The sequence below is a fragment of the Halyomorpha halys genome, unplaced genomic scaffold (assembly GCF_000696795.3).
Source record: "Halyomorpha halys isolate HHAL.00 unplaced genomic scaffold, Hhal_1.1 Scaffold25.1, whole genome shotgun sequence".
In the NCBI taxonomy this organism is placed as follows: domain Eukaryota; kingdom Metazoa; phylum Arthropoda; class Insecta; order Hemiptera; family Pentatomidae; genus Halyomorpha; species Halyomorpha halys.
The window spans coordinates 319,704-336,988 of record NW_027107314.1 but is presented as its reverse complement, the minus strand read 5'-3'; the positions used below and the strand labels follow the sequence as shown (position 1 = coordinate 336,988).

Genomic DNA, 17,285 nt, shown 5'->3' with positions numbered 1-17,285 from the left:
ACATGTGGATCCGCCTAGAATTCTAGCAGCTTCCCTTCACTCCAGAAAATCCGCGCCCTGGCAATTGTTTCATTTGGTATGTGGTGGAGTGGAGTGGATGTATGAAATAAATATTGCACTTCTGACTCTCACGGAAATAGACTTAAACCTGTAGAAAGTCCTGCTCTGGTTTCCTTATTTTAATTTGTTTTAAAAAACAGCTTAAAATAAACAAATTTTATTTGCCAAAGTAGGGTGCATGTAGTTCCCTTTTTTATAATGCTATGTAAGCATGGTTTTATTTTTATATTAGGAGAAAGCAGAAACTATCAAAGTAGTGATGTGCAGTAATTTGCCGCTCGTTTTGAATCGCTCTATTAGTAACCTCTCTCCGATGATACTGTAACCTGATACTTTGCTGTTTTGAGTTAGAAGATTAAAGTTATTGAATTTTGCAATGGAAGATTTCTGTGCTAACACTCGTATTAAAGATGGAGTTTTAAGGTGAGTTATATGAATGTAATTAGGGAAATATATGCATTAAAGCAGTTTATATTGAATCTTCCTTAGCTGCTATCAAAAACTGGCATGACAGTTGACAATTTTAAGTATAAGGAAACAGTAGACTTATTGCATTCATTAAGAGTTAAGATTTTTTATTAGTTTCTTATGCTTCCTCAGGAAAAATTTTAAATTAAGAAATATTATTATCTCTGTTTAAATTATCAGATACCTTATTTTCAAAAATTGATTTATATTTTCTTAAAAAAAGTTAATCTTATCAACAAAGTGCATCATTCTAATGGTGTTGAAAGCATTAATTGATTAAGTAAATAAATTTTAAATTGAATTCCTGCCTGACATGAAATAATATTTTATGGTATATATTTGTACTTGATTGTTTTGACTTCAAAAAGACAAGAAAGTTAAATTTTCAAGAGGTAGATTATGGATACCAAACTATATTTTGACCTGTAACAGATTAATTAACTAAGTTGGAATAAACATTCTTGGTACTACGCTACTAACTCCAAGAACCTGGATTTGAATCCATCTGTGGCAGATGATTATTTATTCTGTTACTGTAGCTGTGAGTCAACTCTGTGGGTCCAGGGAGCTCTCCGGGTCCACTTAGCCTCCTTAAGTGAGTACCCTGTTGAGCACGATCATGAACATTTGAATAACCGCTGTTCAAAAATCTGTATATCCTTGCTTTGTACTGAACCATTGATCCTGGAATGGATTGTACTGGTCCATTTTTGAAATTTTGAACAATTGTTCAGCAGACTTTATACTAGCATTTTTCCCTGACTCTGAAACTATGGAAATAAATAAGTTATTGTATATTAATAAAATATACCCATCTGTTGAGTATTATACATTTCTCTTAAATCAATGGACCTTAGTAATGATAACCACTAGCTAAATTAGAATATCAATCATATTAACTCTCAAAAAATGTTTGGAACAATAACTTCTTTGTTACAGTTCACAATTGTTACTCCACATGGATACTGTTCAGTATGAGAAGATGGTGGTGGGGTCAGTAATTATACACAAATAAGTAAAAGTTATGTACTGGAACTTATGTACTTCAACGTACATAAAAGTTATGTACTTGAACGTAAAAGTTATGTATTTGTGTTAATGTTTTAACCTGATTTCAGGCCTTCATTAGGGTGACACGGGTGGAGTTGCCGCCAAGAGTCACTCTCGGCAACTCCACCTGAGTAATCCTTATGAAGTCCTGAAATTCAGGTTGAAACACTAACACAAATAGATAACTTTTACTTATTTGTGTATTATTACATACCATACTGACCATTTCATATTGAATCTATGATCAACTATAAACACCTTATTATGTTCTAGAGTATATATCGATTATATAGGTGGGTGTATAGTAACTTAAATGTTATGCCTGTCACTGTCGTTATTACAATCTTTAATTGGATCGCAGGTCTTGACTTCCTATTGCTTCAAAGATATAGACAAACCTCCAACAGATCCTTTCAGTTGAGATTAGGTATAAATTTCATAAATACGAATTACGTTTTGGTGTCTGGTTATAACTAACAATGATGGTCTTCTTTTATCTGATTGTGTACTAGTTAAATAATAAGTGATTATAAGTCAACATGCCATGTCAGAGTGATAGTCTGTATTTGTCCATTCAGCTCTGTACTATAACTTCTCTGTTTGAGGGTTGTATATAATTAATATTCAGCTGAACTATTTTTGATCGTTTTTTAGTCCTTTTGTTTATACTCATTTTTATTATCTTTTGTTTACAGGGAAATATTGGAAAAATCTGCATCTGAATTCACTTTAGATGCTGGTGATACTCTTATTGATGAAACTGAGGAAGACAGAATTGACAAAGTTTACAAGTTTGATGATTTTGCCCCATTTATTAATTTAGATTGTATTGGTTGTGGTGATACAGAAGATGTTTCAACTCAAACACCCTTTGAAAAAATAAAACAAAAAATGACAAACGTTACAGAAGATGGAAAAGTTTCAAAATTGGTAAGATACACATTTGTTAAGCTTAAGTATTTAAAAAAAAATATTTATTTCTGAATCTCAACTTATTTGTAGATTTTTGGTTAATTATTATCAATAATGGAAGTTTATAATTGGCCAAGAAAAAATATTAACCCACCTCAATGTTATAGTGATACTGATTTTTATAGTTAGAAATTGATTATAAATCAATAAGAAATAAGTAAAAAACAATAAATTGTTAATTAATCTAAATTAAAGAAAATTTATTTGAATATATATAGCAAACAAATTTTATATTTGATCTAGCAGTCTAATACAAGTCATGTCAATGGGCAGACCAAATATTTGTATTTGTTGTTGATATTTGTTAACTTTGTCCTGAATGTTACTTTCTTATTTTTTCCTCATAATTTTTTTAAGACCATCTTTTTTAAATATAGTTTATGTTTTCAGTTTTTACAATTTTTTTTATTTTTCAATTTTATTGGAAGGATCATTTACACCTAAATTACAACTTTCATATACAGACTGCAGATACTTGTAATTGATTAGGATCTATGAGAAAGATATAAATTTCACTCTCACATCCTCTTGGTTTTTGTTTTATGGACTTTCATATTTTATAATTGCTGTATAAGTAACTTTTTAAAAATAAAAATGGTCATTTTATTTATATTTACGAGGGTGGTCTGAAAAGTTTCCGATCGCAACGTGAAGATGGTAGCACTTGAAATAAAAGCAAGTGAATTTTGTTGTTCATTTGTTGACAGTTACCCACCAAAGTTTAAGCCATTTTGGATATGCAGTGTTTATTTAACAATTGATATGAGAAAGCTGTCCGCACGTTTGGTGCCGCATTGACAAAAAATGTGTTTGAATGAACATTTCTAACGTTCTGTTGGTGCAGTTTAGGCGCAATAAATCCGAATTTAGGCACCGATTAATTACTGTAGATGAAACTTGGATACATCATTATATGTCCGAAACAAAAATACAGTCCAAACAGTGGACTGCAAAGGGGGAACCAGGTCCAAAGAAAGTAAAAACTGTTTTCTCGGCTGAGAAGGTGATGGCGACTGTTTTTTGAGATGTTCATGGAGTTATTTTAATCAACTATCTTTAAAAAGGAAAAAACATTACAGGAGCATACTATGCATTATTACTTGACAAGCTGAAGGCAGAACATGTGAAAAAACGGCCACATTTGCAGAAAAAGGAAATTTTGTTTTACTAAGATAATGTACTGTCTCACACCTCAGCAGTTGCCATGGCGAAAATCCACGAATTACAATTGGAACGGCTTGACCACTTCTAGCCCCAAGCCACTTCTTTTTGTTTCCTCATCTAAAAATTGTGCTCGGAGGACAGAAATTTTCATCAAATGAAGAGGCAATCACCTTCTTGAACAATTATTTTGCAGAGAAAAATGTGGAGTACTTTTTGGACAGGTTACAGAGATGGTAGCATCGCTGGGAGAAGTGTGTAGAGTTACAAGGAGAAAAAAAATTTTCGGAAACTTTTCAGACCACCCTAGTATTTTATTTTTATAGAATGTTCTAACAATACTAAACTGGATGTGATTATGTTTACTTCTATACCTTAATGATATATTGGTATTTTATTTTATTTTATCTCAGTTACAGCCACTAATTTCATATTTTAGTAATATTGAATTTTTTTTTAGATTTTAAGATTTGGTAATGGTAATGTGGTACCTCCAAAATCTGTGGTTTATTTTCACTATAATTCTTATCTGGAAATGGAAGAAATTCCTTTTGATTCTTCTTACTTACGTAATGAAAAACCATTGCGTATGCAGTTAGGTCATGGAGATTTATATTTGGGATTTGAAAAGAGCTTATTAACAATGCGGGAAGGTGAAAAATCTCAGTTTTTAGTACATTCTGACTATGCGTTTGGTAAATTGGGTGCTCCTCCGAGAATAACACCAAGTAAGTTGGATTTAGGTTTTTTTATATTATTAATGTTTTTCTTATATTTCTTCTATTGTAAAAAATAAGTTTTTAAAAAAGTTATTATTTTTTTTTTGCTATAATTTATTTTTTAAATAACTTAATGTCATTTTTACTAAAGATATCTCTCTTAATATTTTACAAATCTTGTTATACATGTAATTTTAAAAATTAAGGTTTTTTTTTTAATATTTGCATATTAGTTTACAAAATTAAATTGTATTTTATTGCTATTTCATGTTCTTTAAATGCCTGGCAGATACTTTTGTTTGGATTTACCATTCAATCATAAATAAGGATTCATTTTTAATCATTATTGAAGTTTATAAATGCTTAATAAAGCATTTATTCTTTTATTATTAGATAATAAGCTTCCTTATTAAAACATTTTTCCCACTGAATCAGAAGTTGGTTGTATCCCTTCAATGGTATAAGAAGGTGGCATTCCTCGGGCCACTTCTCATAAAACTCAAGCCACACGTAATAGGTGAAACACTTCTCTCATAAAGCCACTTTCAATGGTTCTAACAAGTAAAAGTCACACTGCAATAAATCTAGGTGTTCAAGTGTTTTTTTTTTAGCAGCGTTAAATGAGCGATCTGGGTCAGAGTGTTATCAGACTGTAAAATGAAGTCCTAAAGCAAGCAATTGAATGTTGACATATTTTGCTCTGATAATTGATCATTACTTGATCCAAGGAAGTTTGGTAGTAGGAAGCATTTGTTTTTCTCTGAAGTTCAGCTAATAAATTCTTTTTGAGTCTCACAACATGGTTGTATGAACTTTTCCAACAGAAAAATGTATTTTGGCTTTAACTCTGGTAGTCTCCCCTATTTTCCACCATTCTTTACTCAGCTGCTTGGTGTCAAATGGTAGGCTCAAATCTCATTGTTTGTCTCTGTGGGAGTGAGAAAAGGTTCTTCCCCACTCTGAATGTTTCTTCGTTTCTTAAATAAAAGTTGTGGCATTCAAGGAGCTAAAGTCTTAGACATTGCAAGCTCATCATTTACAATCCCAACATTTATATCAACTTTAAAACCAAGCAAGCCTTCAATAAGGTTAGAATAACTCCTTTGTGGTTTTCAATCAAACTTGTCCCTGGGCAGTGATTTTGGTTTTCATTTTCAATACTTTCTCATCCTGAGAAAGTTGTTTCATCTGTGCCTGTCATTTTTTTTACAAAATGTACTTACAATTTTTGCCTATTTAGCAGAGCAGAAACTTATCTTATGCCCAAAACTTAATTGTTACATGTTACACAACTGATGGGACTACCTTCTCAGTCATCTTTGCTGCTGCTCCTCTACTTGTCACAAGACTATGGCAGTGGTCATTCTCCATCCTCATAGTTCCCGTTTACTGGTCTTATCATTATCCAAATCAGCCCATTCTCTTGCTGGATTGTCAGCTCTTCTTTCTTATTTATACTTGAATGACCGTCATAGGAAGCTAGTATATCAGATATTTACAATTTTGGCTTTTAACTACTTCAATTTTCTATCTTTTCACTTCAAATTAAATTATGAGATATTTCTTTGTTATATTTATAACTAGATTTTTTTTTTTTTTCCAAAGTCCCTATTTGAAATAAAGTTTTGTGTTTAATAGATTCTGTGTAGTAGGGTTTTGTTTTCATCTGAAATGTTGTTACATTTTAAAACATGAATGTAGTGAATGAGTGTTTGACACTTTTGAGTTAAACTGTGTGATATTTAATGGTATTAGGGCATACCACTAGTAGGAGTTAATGGAATTAAAAACTAGGACTCTAAATCTCTAAATCTAAGACTATTTACAGTATATACAGATTGTTCAAGTGGCTATAATGCTGCCTGTTGCCACTGCACTGGTGGGGGCGCTGGTTGCAACGTCCGGAATTGAGGGTTGGGCTGATATTTCAACGAGTCCAAGAATTTAATATGCCTCCTTCTGATGAAGTCCGGGACCGTTGGGACATACAATAATTTGTGAAGAGTCGGCTGATGATATTAGGAGATGGTGGAGGTGGTAGGATTTCCTTCTGATTGTTTTTTTAATATTGATAAATACAAAGCTTTAGATGTTGATCCAGTTTTATACCTAAATAGATTATGGCATTGGATGGGGACATAATAGAATTTGCCACTTGGAGTGTTTTTGGAAGTTTTTCTCTCTTTTTTGCTTGGTTTGCAAACACTACGCAGTCCGTTTTAACTAGGAGATATTGAGATAATAAATTGAATGATCTCTTCACAGACTTTTCCCGTTTGTTTTAGTGCATGTGTGGGATTAATGCTGCTGCTGTAGATGGCGATATCATCCGCTTAGGCAGCTATCGTAGCAGTTTTGTAGTTGTTGCCTATTACATCTGCTGTATAAATCGAAAACAACACTGGCAAAAGTACGGCCCCTTGTGGCACACCACACATCAGTGGAACGGTACTAGAGTGGTTCTCTTGAATTTGTACTGAGAGACTTCTGTTCTTGAGGAATGAGGCGATGACCGAATAGAGCTGCTCCGGGCATTTGTAATCTATAAGCTTATGGCATAAGATATCGTGAGAAACAGAAGCCTTTGTACAGTCAATGGATATCATTGCCGTTGCAGTATTCCTGTAAAAGTTTGTGTTCACTTATCTCTGTAATTTCATGAGATGATGTTCAGTGTTCATGTGAGCTTGGAGAATGTGTGTTCTTCAAGTTCCCTCCTATAATGCTATACCAGAAGCTCGGCCTGTTCAGCGTGTGTCAATAGGCGATCTCCGTTGTGCAAATGGACGCTCTTGATTTTCTTTGTAGCAGACTTAGTGAGCTTCCAGAACTTCCGGTAGTCACCATGAGTTGTTCTGAGTCGCTCGTGCCATGTAGCAGTCTTCCATTGCTGCATAAGGTTCCTGATCTGGGTGGTGAGTGAATTTAGGGCCTGCTTGAGGGCTGGGTCTCTGGTATGATGGTATCTGTTCTTCAGCGTCTGCCTATTGGTTGTGAGAGTCAGGACGTGTGGTGTGGATTGTGAGTGATAGGTGGGGATAGCTATCTCAGCTGTCGCTAGTAGTGCTGCAGTAAACTGCTAAATGTAACTGTCAACTTCAGAAAGAGTGTGCAGGGTAGGGACTTGTTGCAGCCAATGACAAACCTCCTCTTTGTACTTGTTCCAGTCTGCTTTTTGATAACTTAACCTTCTAGGCCTCGTCTCAGTTCATTCGTCTGCCGTGAACTTTCTACAGGACTGGTTGATAATCCGATGACATGAAGTCTGAAACAGAGCAGGCCCTGATTTGGTTTGCTTGTCTGGTGAGGATGAGGTCGATAGTGGACGAGGAGCCTAATCCGTAGTGGCGAAAAGTGTGGGTAGTTGGGAAGACAACTGTGAATGCCGTCTTGGCTAACTACCTTCCCGCCGAGTATGTGCTGGTAATTGTACCATAGGCTGTGTCTGTCGTTAAAGTCACCTATCAGCCAATGGTTAGTCTTGGCCCAACATGTGTCGACGAGTTGCCTGAGGTGAATTTACTATGAACTAGGTGAATTTATTATATTATTTTTTTATGAATGAAAACATATTGGTGCTATGGAAGTGTAATGAACCGAATATAAAATTTTATTAAGTAAACTATATTGTCTTACAATAAGTACATTTGTTAGATGTTTGATTTCCAGCAGAATAACACATTTTTCAGTTGTGATTTAGAAGTGAGAGTAAGCAGTTGTGCCATTATTCTTCTGAACCTATGATAGGTACAATGGAGAATCTCAGTGACTTAACTATTCTAGGCTGTGTTAGAAGATCGAGCCAAATTCATTCCACGGGTCTGCAAAAAAATATATGTTGACCCACCTGGGATTTGAACTTATATTGCTTTTTATTCAAGAATGCTGAGGTGCTTTCTCAACTTACCCGTCAAGGGTTCAAATAGTACTTATTACTATCATCATGAGGAGAAGATAGTTGACTGTAGATAATAAAGATGAGGAGCATATGGTTGGGGGCATGGTCAGAAAATAATTGTAATATTATTATTGTCTTATTTTCTTATCACTTCTTTGTGTTTAACTTAACTTTATATTTTGTTTCTTTATTCTATATTCATATTTCTTTGTTTCGTAGCATTATATAATTTTTTTTTTAATTTCATTAATTATGTTATTTTAATTAAATATTTAATTACCTATATATACGTTTTATTTTACACTACTTTCATTACTTTATTTTTATTAATTGTCATTCTGTACAATTATTTACTTTAATCATTCTGTATATTTTTTTATTCATTGGTTTTTATCTTGCTTTTTGTTCTTAACCCTGATGATGGCTGGAAATTCTTGCTGAAACGTTGACACTATTAAATAAGTTTTTTTAAACTTGTTTGTGTTATTTTCTGAACGTACCCCCTACCGTCTTCTCCTCATTTTTATTAAATGTCAGTTTAATATTTCATATAATTATTTTCAAACTACTTTTGTTTCTTTGCAAATTCATACAATCTCTGGTTTGCATATAAAATTTTATTACTTCTTGTTTTCATCACTTGATTATTTAAATATTCATAAAGTATAAAGGCCACTAAGCTCAGAAAGTATCTTGAGATATGCTTGAGGTGAAGGTAATTTGAAGAGCTGCACTAAAGACCACTCTACTCCATCTGCTCCATTTTTTACTCACATATAGTGATTCATGCTTACATGTAACTCATAAACACGCATTTATAATATTTATAGTCCGCTAATATATCTTTTTAATGGGATATAAGTAGTACCTCTTCAATTTAAATTCAATGTCCAAAGAAGTGTTAAAAAAATAATATAAATTTTTAGCATTTTAGAAATATTAAATTCAATTTAAATGTTTATTTCTTTTTAATTAACATTTTAACACAATTAAGAGTAAAAAATAAACAAAAATTGAAACCTCCATTCTATTTTAGCGTTATCCTTCTTACAATGAATCACTCTGAAGATCCACTCAGAATGTTTATTATCTAAATAAATGTTATTATTTATATCATTAAATGTTTATTATTATTATTTAAAACTGTTTACAAGGTGTTACCCATGGAACTTTTCTCCATAATTTTTAATATGTATATTACCATACATTGCATTTTTTTGTATTTCTGCAGATGCCACAATACTTCTGGAGATAGAACTTATAAAAATTGTTGACTGTAGTGGAATAGATAAATCAGAGGAGATTTCTGGAGAAAATGATTCGTTTTCTGAAATCTATTCAAAAGCAGAAGGATATCAGATACTTGGAAATGATTTTTTCGGACAAGGGAATATTTCTGCTGCAATTGACAAGTATTCAAGATTTATTCATATAAATCTTTATAAGGCTACTATTTCTTCACTAAAACTGTCTGAAATCTATTTTAGGTATAAAAAAGCAGAAAAAGTGCTGCTTACGTCCAAACCAAATGATGCTGAAGAAACTCAGTATACAGAACTCTTGTTGAAATTGTATATAAATTTATGTGTTTGTTACAATCATCCAAAAATCAAAGCCCATGAAAAAGTATGTCATGCGGCTAAAGCTGCATTTTATTCGTGTACAGAAGGTGCTGGAAAATCAGCAAAACTATTTTTCAAGTAATTAATAGTTAATATTAATTAATAATACATATATATTTCTTAATTCAACTTTTTTTGCTCTGGTTAATGTGACAAGAGTTAACTTTAGTTCTTAGTTCTTTTTTATTAATCTGATCAATAATTTATCCTAAGATTTGATCTTTAGTCATTTAATTTACATTTTACTATGGAAGGGTCAATGAATGCACTAGCCATATTTTATTGCAGGTACAGTTGATTTGAGAAAAAATTCAAATAAAAGAGAATTTGATTTAAAGTATATACTTACAATGATTCTTGGTTTTAAAATTTACAAAATAACTAACAAATAAAGAACATGCAAGTATGAAAAACATAAAAATTAAAATTCTATAGTAAAATGCTCATTTTGAAAACAGTTGTGATTTAGTTTTGAATGAATGACTTCTACCAAGCATTGTCTTATGGATTTTACGATGATGATGATGATGATGATGATAGCTAAAAAGAAATCATAACTTGAATGTCCTCAGAGCCTCAAATAGAGATGCTTTTGCTTCATTCAAAGTGACTGTAGTTAATAGTTGTTCATTATTTCCTTGTCCAGATATGCAGTTAGGTAGAAGTCTGGTCGCATAGAATTTCTTGATTTTATGGCTTTGATTGCTGTTCTGAATTTTTTATTTGCTTAAGAAATCCACTTTTTCTGAAGTAGTTATAAAAAGTGGTATGAGAAACTTGAAAAAGTATTCAAATTCCTTATTAATTAAATAAACTTTGCTATATATAACATTATTAGTTTTATTTAAATTATGTAATCAAATATTTATTATTATTGGATGATCTGATTTGTGTTGTAAGTTATAATATTAGTTCTATTCTCTTAATGTTCATTTCTTTTCAGTTTAGGAAAAGCATTTATTGAACTAAACGAATTTGATAAAGCTAATAAAAATTTGAAAAAAGCACTATCTTTGGAACCTCAAAATAAGAATACTAATGACTTATTAGCCAGGGTAAGTTCTCAATGCTGAATTTTTGTATGATGTATTTGTTTTTTATGTTTATTTTTTTCAAAACGAGTTATTATCTCAATATAAATAAAGTAGTGCAAAGTTATCTTAACGGCACTAACATGTATAGTAAATGAAGCAGTACTACTACTAATTTATATAACAATAAGAATGGACAAATAATTACAATTTATTTATTAATGTTAATATTTGTTTATTTTCTGTTATTGTGAATGAGAATATATAAAATCTATTAAAATCCCTTTTATTTATTTTGAATATTACAATATATAAATATATGTATGTATAAGGGAATGGTCGAATCTCTTCATTTTATCTAATTCATACATTAATATAACTGCAGAAAAGCTGGATGTGTGCTCTTTCAGCCAATATGATCAAGCAAGATGGTTTTCAAATAGGGAAAAGAAATTTACACGTTTTATTTTATAACTCTGGTTCTAATTTGTTTAATTAGACCCGGTTTATGAGTGAGGATTGTTATTCAAAAACTATTCATATTTCATGTAGTTTATCCCTGACAATGTCATAGATAATAAAATTACCTCCAAAAATGAGTAAAAACACTGAATTGGACCAGTATTAATGATGATACTTCTTGAAAACAAAAATTACTCCGGTATCTAAAGTTTTTTTTCGGGTTTTGGCACCAGTTAAACATTTATGAGCACAAATACTAAAAAAGAGAAAAGGGAGAGAGAAATGACCAACTTGGTTGTTACCTAAAGACTGACTTTTATTGAGTCCAGCTCGTCTATATAAATATGTATTAGTATAAAAGAGCTGGACTCAATAAAAGTCAGTCTTTAAGTAACAACCAAGTTGGTCATTTCTCTCTCCCTTTTCTTTTTTTTAAGTATTTGTCCTCGCAAATCAGCTGATCTACTGATTCAGGTGATATGAGTTGTACAGCTGACTGCAACTTTATGTATATAATTAATTTCTAATTTATTCCAAAAAAAAATTATATGGATGAATATTGTTGATTATTACTGTAGCTAGAAGAGAAGAAGAAAGTGTATTATCAACATGAAAAATCAGCCTACCAAAAAGCTTTTGGGTATCAAAAAATTAAAATTGAAGAAGAAGATGTGAAGCCTGTGAGTAATTTTTTGATGGTTTAACTTTTACTTTAGTACTGTTTTTAGCATTATAAATGTATTTGTTTATTAAATTTTTTCTTCTAGGAAAGTGAATTTGAGAAGTTATTGAAAAATCAATTAAAGGACTTTGCTGCGAACAGTACAAATAAAATACAACTACCTGCTGGACTTACTTATAATGAAAGATGTATTTGTCGTAAACTATGTGATGAATTACATCTTAACTACGAAGAAAATTCAATTGCCGGGAAACTTACAATCTCTATTGCTAAATAGTATTTTGCAATTTTTTATGATCTATATTAGATGTCTGATAAGCTTTATTCAACAATGGCAGGTGGGTCAGCCAAAGAAAGTTACAATTATTTATCTACTTATATCAAATCATACAATCAATATTATACATTTTTTTACTGTGCTCATTCAATTTTTTATTTGAAAATGGATTATAAAACCTAAACAAAATAAACATAAACTAGTTTTGTAATATCAAAATGTAAGACAAATGAATATTGCTGTGGGTCCCTCATATCTACCTGTCATATTGAGCGTTATAATACTTTTTAACTATTTTTCTACTATTTTTCTATCTAGTTTTATAAAAAACAATAAAGAAATATTTTGCAAAATTCAGGAGGAGTAATATAATCTTAATATTATATTACATGTAACTTGGCTGTGATGTCTGTGAATCTTTATTGTAATTTTAAAACATTATATTTTATTTCTTTCAAGTGTTTTTTATGAGCTACTGTTTTAGTTTTGAAAAATAAATATAAATTTATATATTTAGACAGAATGTTTATTAGTCTTCTAAACATACATTTTATGTCACAAAAGATTATGATAATTTTTTAGTATTAGTAGTAAGAAGTTTGATTGTCATTGATTAATTTTGTTTGTTGTAATGTTTATTTTTCTTTTGTTAATATAAAAGATCAATCATTTTGTTAGCATTTTTATATTTTGATAAATATGTACATATAAACATTTTCATAATTTCTTGATACCTTTTTTTATTCAGTAATGAGTCCTTCATTAGAAACGGTTAGATTATTAGATAAATTTACCAAACGGGAAATTGACATTTAATTTTTTTCATTAAACTAACAATATATAAAATAGAATATCAGAAATAGTTGCTCAAATATAGGTTGCCCTGAATATTAGTCCATCCCCAGTTTTGAAAATAATTTATTGAGGAAAAAAAAAACAGACATGCTTAAATTAGGTAATATGTATGTAAATAGCATCCTAATATCTTAAAAATGTTATGGAGAAGCTTTGAAATCAGGACATACCTTTTTATTTCTGCTTTAACTTATCTTATTAGATTAGTACCCTTAATTCAGAGTTGGTACTATTTACATCAGCTATTCTGTTTTGATTCCGCAGAATTTTGTTTTTCTTTCTCAGTTTAATTATACCGTTTTTCATGAACCTAATTATCATCCTTGATCCCATTCAGAACAATTTTCTTTTATTGCATTTTCTCTTCTCAAGATGTGTGATAATAAGCAAACAATTTTCACTTGTTATTAATATAAGTTGTTTGTCATCACAAAAGTACAAATGAAAATATAGTATGAAGTAACTTTAAACACCTTAGTTTGGTCAAATTATATTAGTTCGAACCTGAATATAAGTCGACCCTGTTTATAGGTTGATCCCCAATTATTTATGAAGACTATCCAAGAAAAAGAAATCTCAACCTTTTTTCGGGAAAATATTACTCTGTGGTTGAAAATTGACTGGTAGTCACTGAAACAGATTATTGGAGGGGGGGGAGGAATTAGATTTTAAAAACTGGATATGGCTAAAGCAACCTGCTTGATGAAGGCCAAATGCAGATAGAAAAAGAATTAATTGCAATTTTTTAGTCATTCATATTTAAAAAAATCAATATGTTGTTTATTTATTTAGTTTTTTTTTCTAATAAATTACATGTATTTGAGCAAAATTAATAGGTAAATGCAATATAGTAACATAATATTTATAATACATAGCTTGGTTTACAAAAATGCCAAACCAATCATTTAATAAAGCTGCTGCTTAAAAAAATTACACGTCATTTTCTCTGTAATAATAAAAAATAATTTTATATTATTATTTAACTGTACAGTGATTACACATTCAGTTAATTTATAATTCACCAAAAAGCTTTATTGTTTCATTTGTATATTTCTTCTCATTCATCCTGTTTATGATATCGAAAAAACAAACAAAAAATGGACTGAAATAAATAGCATAAGTTTGTTTTTTATTGGTTCAATTTTTTTTTTTATCTTATATTCCTTTAGAACTTTTGAACTAAAATATACCAAATATGATTTAGTAACTTTATACATCATTATTTCTTCTAAATTTTATAATTTAATGAGTGTACTTATACATCTTTTATTTCGTATTCAAATACAACTTGCCATATTAACACATGAAAGGAAGGCAGTATTTCCTTATTCATTTAACTTAAACACAATTTAATTACAGGGTTTATGTATAACCTAGATGAGTTGTTAAATTAATTATTTATGTAAATTTCTTAACCGAACAATTTTGTCTTATATTAATTATATATTATGAACCATTATTTTGTTGGTGCATTTTTGTCATCTTTATCTTTTTTAATGATCTTCATGTGAGTATTCCTATTATAGATATTTATTTAGATTTTTTTAAATTACAGATTTATCTAGCTTTATTAGACTATTAGGAGTTGAAAACTACTTAAATGTTTCTTATTTTCCTTATTATTTGGTCATTCTTTCGTTAACTCAGTTTACCTATCTAATATCTAAGTTCCTATATAAACAGTGAATTGTTGCCAAATACAATGCTGTTGAACCATTTTTAAGGGTAAAATCATAACCCATTTTTATCAGTAGAAATTCTATTAAGCTAAGTAGCTTGAAAAGGTTTTTGCATATTAAACAAGAAAAGAAAAAGGAAACCAATGTGACAGCTTGGTGCTATTTTCAATATTTATAATATTGGCTAAGTTTGATTTCATTGTTGTTTGTTGTCATTCCCAAGTCTGTTTTGTTGAAAAGGTCGATTTCTAACACAGGTTTGTTGTTTTCTGGTCTTAAGAAGTAATGTTTGTGGCATAATTCACCAATAAACATTTGGACCGCAGTTATTACCAGACTCACCTATCATAAATATATTATTAGGTCGGATCAGTAAGGCTAATTATGATTATTAAGATACGAAGCACACAGCAGTATTTTTACATTTTACAAATTTATGAAACAAACTATAGGCAGCCAATTGGACTGTGTATTGAAACATTTTCTAGCACTTGTTCGATTTAAAAGATAAAAATGTTTAGTTTTGGTTTCCAGTTTTTCACATTTTCTTAAAATGTAATATATTACACATTTTTGAAATGTGGGCATTCATTTGTACACCTGAACCTTAGAAACTCGTATTGTGCTAGTTTGTAATAATGTTGTTTTTGCCAAACTTTAATGAAATATTGGAAATATGTACAGCTAAAGGCTATACCAATTAGTGTCATTATTCTGCCAAATGAATCTGGGATGTGAAGGTTTTCTACAATTTAATTATTCACCGTTTGATAACAACACTGGAACTTTTTTAATTTCTAAATAATACGAGTTACACGAATGATTATGATGGAAGAAGGCGAGTTATTGTTTCTTACATTTTTAAGTATGGAGTAATGGCCATACTTTTGGAATATATTAAATTATTTTTATGCATTTTTTTTGTTGTTATTTTCAGATAAACTAAACCATTAATTTCTTAAGTAACCAGTAAAATTAGACTATGGTATGTAGGTTATAACTTTTGTAAGTGATTGATTAGTATTATGAAATTAAGTAAAGATAACAAAAGCTATTTGAAATAATATCTAGCACATTCTTGATGATTCGATTTATTTGTCTTTCAAAGGATGACATTATTTACTAGAAAAAGAAATCTCTTGAAAAATCATTGAGAAAAATTTTGCTGCTTCATGTTGAAAGAGGAAACTCCAAGTATTAGGTGTAAGTTAAAATTATTTATTATTACAAACATTATCTCTTCATTGGAAATTTTCATCCCCTACCTCATTGAAACAAGTGCCAAGTCTATGAAAATACTATCATGATGTACCTGTGTATCTCAAATTCTGTTTTTCAGAAATAAAAATATCTCTAAATGGAATTTGGTCCGGGTGCGGTCAATTAAAACTCAAATAGTAAATAGGTGTACTATTTGAGTTTTATTTGACCGCACCCAGACCAAATTCCATTTATTGATACCCACGGTCAATCAGCAATCTTCCAAAAATGTCTGTGTAGTTCAAAATGTCTAAATGCTAAATTCTGTTACTCAAAATATTTTTAATTAAACTAAGCATAACTCGAAACTTTACCAATCCCTTGGGATAGAACTTATCGAGAATGAATATTTTTATGTATCAGTTTAACTGAATTCTTGTTATCATTTATGTAATTGTACAAGTAAACAGAACCATAAAAGTTATGGTTGGAAAGCAATCAAGGGCTGTTAGTTAAGAGATGTTATGTTTAGTTACATAACATAATGACATTGATTAGTAACTTCACCAAAAAAATTTTTCTATTGGTATTTAAAAAGTGCATTAAATTTTTTTTATATAATAAAAAAATTATTGGGTGCCTTCTTCCAATTATTAATGAAAGCTGTATAGATTTTAACTAAACAAAGTAAGTGAGAAAACAACTTTTGAATTTAGAATATTTTTGTTTTCATCATTAATATTTTGAGTGTTGTCATTAATTCATTTCAAAAGGAATATAAACAATGTTAATAACAAAAACATCTATTCCTTAGACGCATTTTTATTATTAAAATTGAACAAATTTTACTGAAACTATTTTTTAATCAGACTATTCTTTTTTTTTTTTTTTTAATATTTAAAGCTTTTTGTGTAATATAAATATTCTGAATTTATTTTGGTTTAAACAGGGTTTAATGCTTCTGATATAATACAGGTATATCTATATTTACAATATAAATCATATTTATATTTGTATACAACTAACATCTAATAGTGGTAACTCATTTATAAACATTTCAGTTGAAATTCCAGTACAAAAATTCCAAAGTCACTTACAATTATCAGTATAATATCTGATAAAACAAATAATAAATTACATTAACTAAAA

At 30.0% G+C, this 17,285-nt stretch overlaps 1 protein-coding gene across 3 annotated transcripts in view; it reads left to right on the top strand.

The window, feature by feature from the left end:
- Positions 1-301: 301 nt before the first annotated feature.
- Positions 302-17,285, top strand: part of LOC106682961 (inactive peptidyl-prolyl cis-trans isomerase FKBP6) — a 23,165-nt gene continuing 6,181 nt past the window's right edge. Inside the window, exons 1-8 of one of the 3 annotated variants that reach the window (XR_001343503.3) lie at positions 307-483; positions 2,274-2,508; positions 4,172-4,439; positions 9,560-9,740; positions 9,816-10,028; positions 10,894-11,005; positions 12,022-12,123; positions 12,211-12,463. Coding sequence is in view for 2 of the 3 variants with exons in the window: in XM_014424135.3 (XP_014279621.1) it covers positions 437-483; positions 2,274-2,508; positions 4,172-4,439; positions 9,560-9,740; positions 9,816-10,028; positions 10,894-11,005; positions 12,022-12,123; positions 12,211-12,402 (1,350 nt within the window). In the remaining variant the exon portion in view is untranslated. Of the gene's footprint in view, positions 484-2,273; positions 2,509-4,171; positions 4,440-9,559; positions 9,741-9,815; positions 10,029-10,893; positions 11,006-12,021; positions 12,124-12,210; positions 14,188-17,285 lie in introns of those variants that run through there. The other 2 variants (XM_014424135.3, XM_067045602.1) reach the window with 2 other exon arrangements.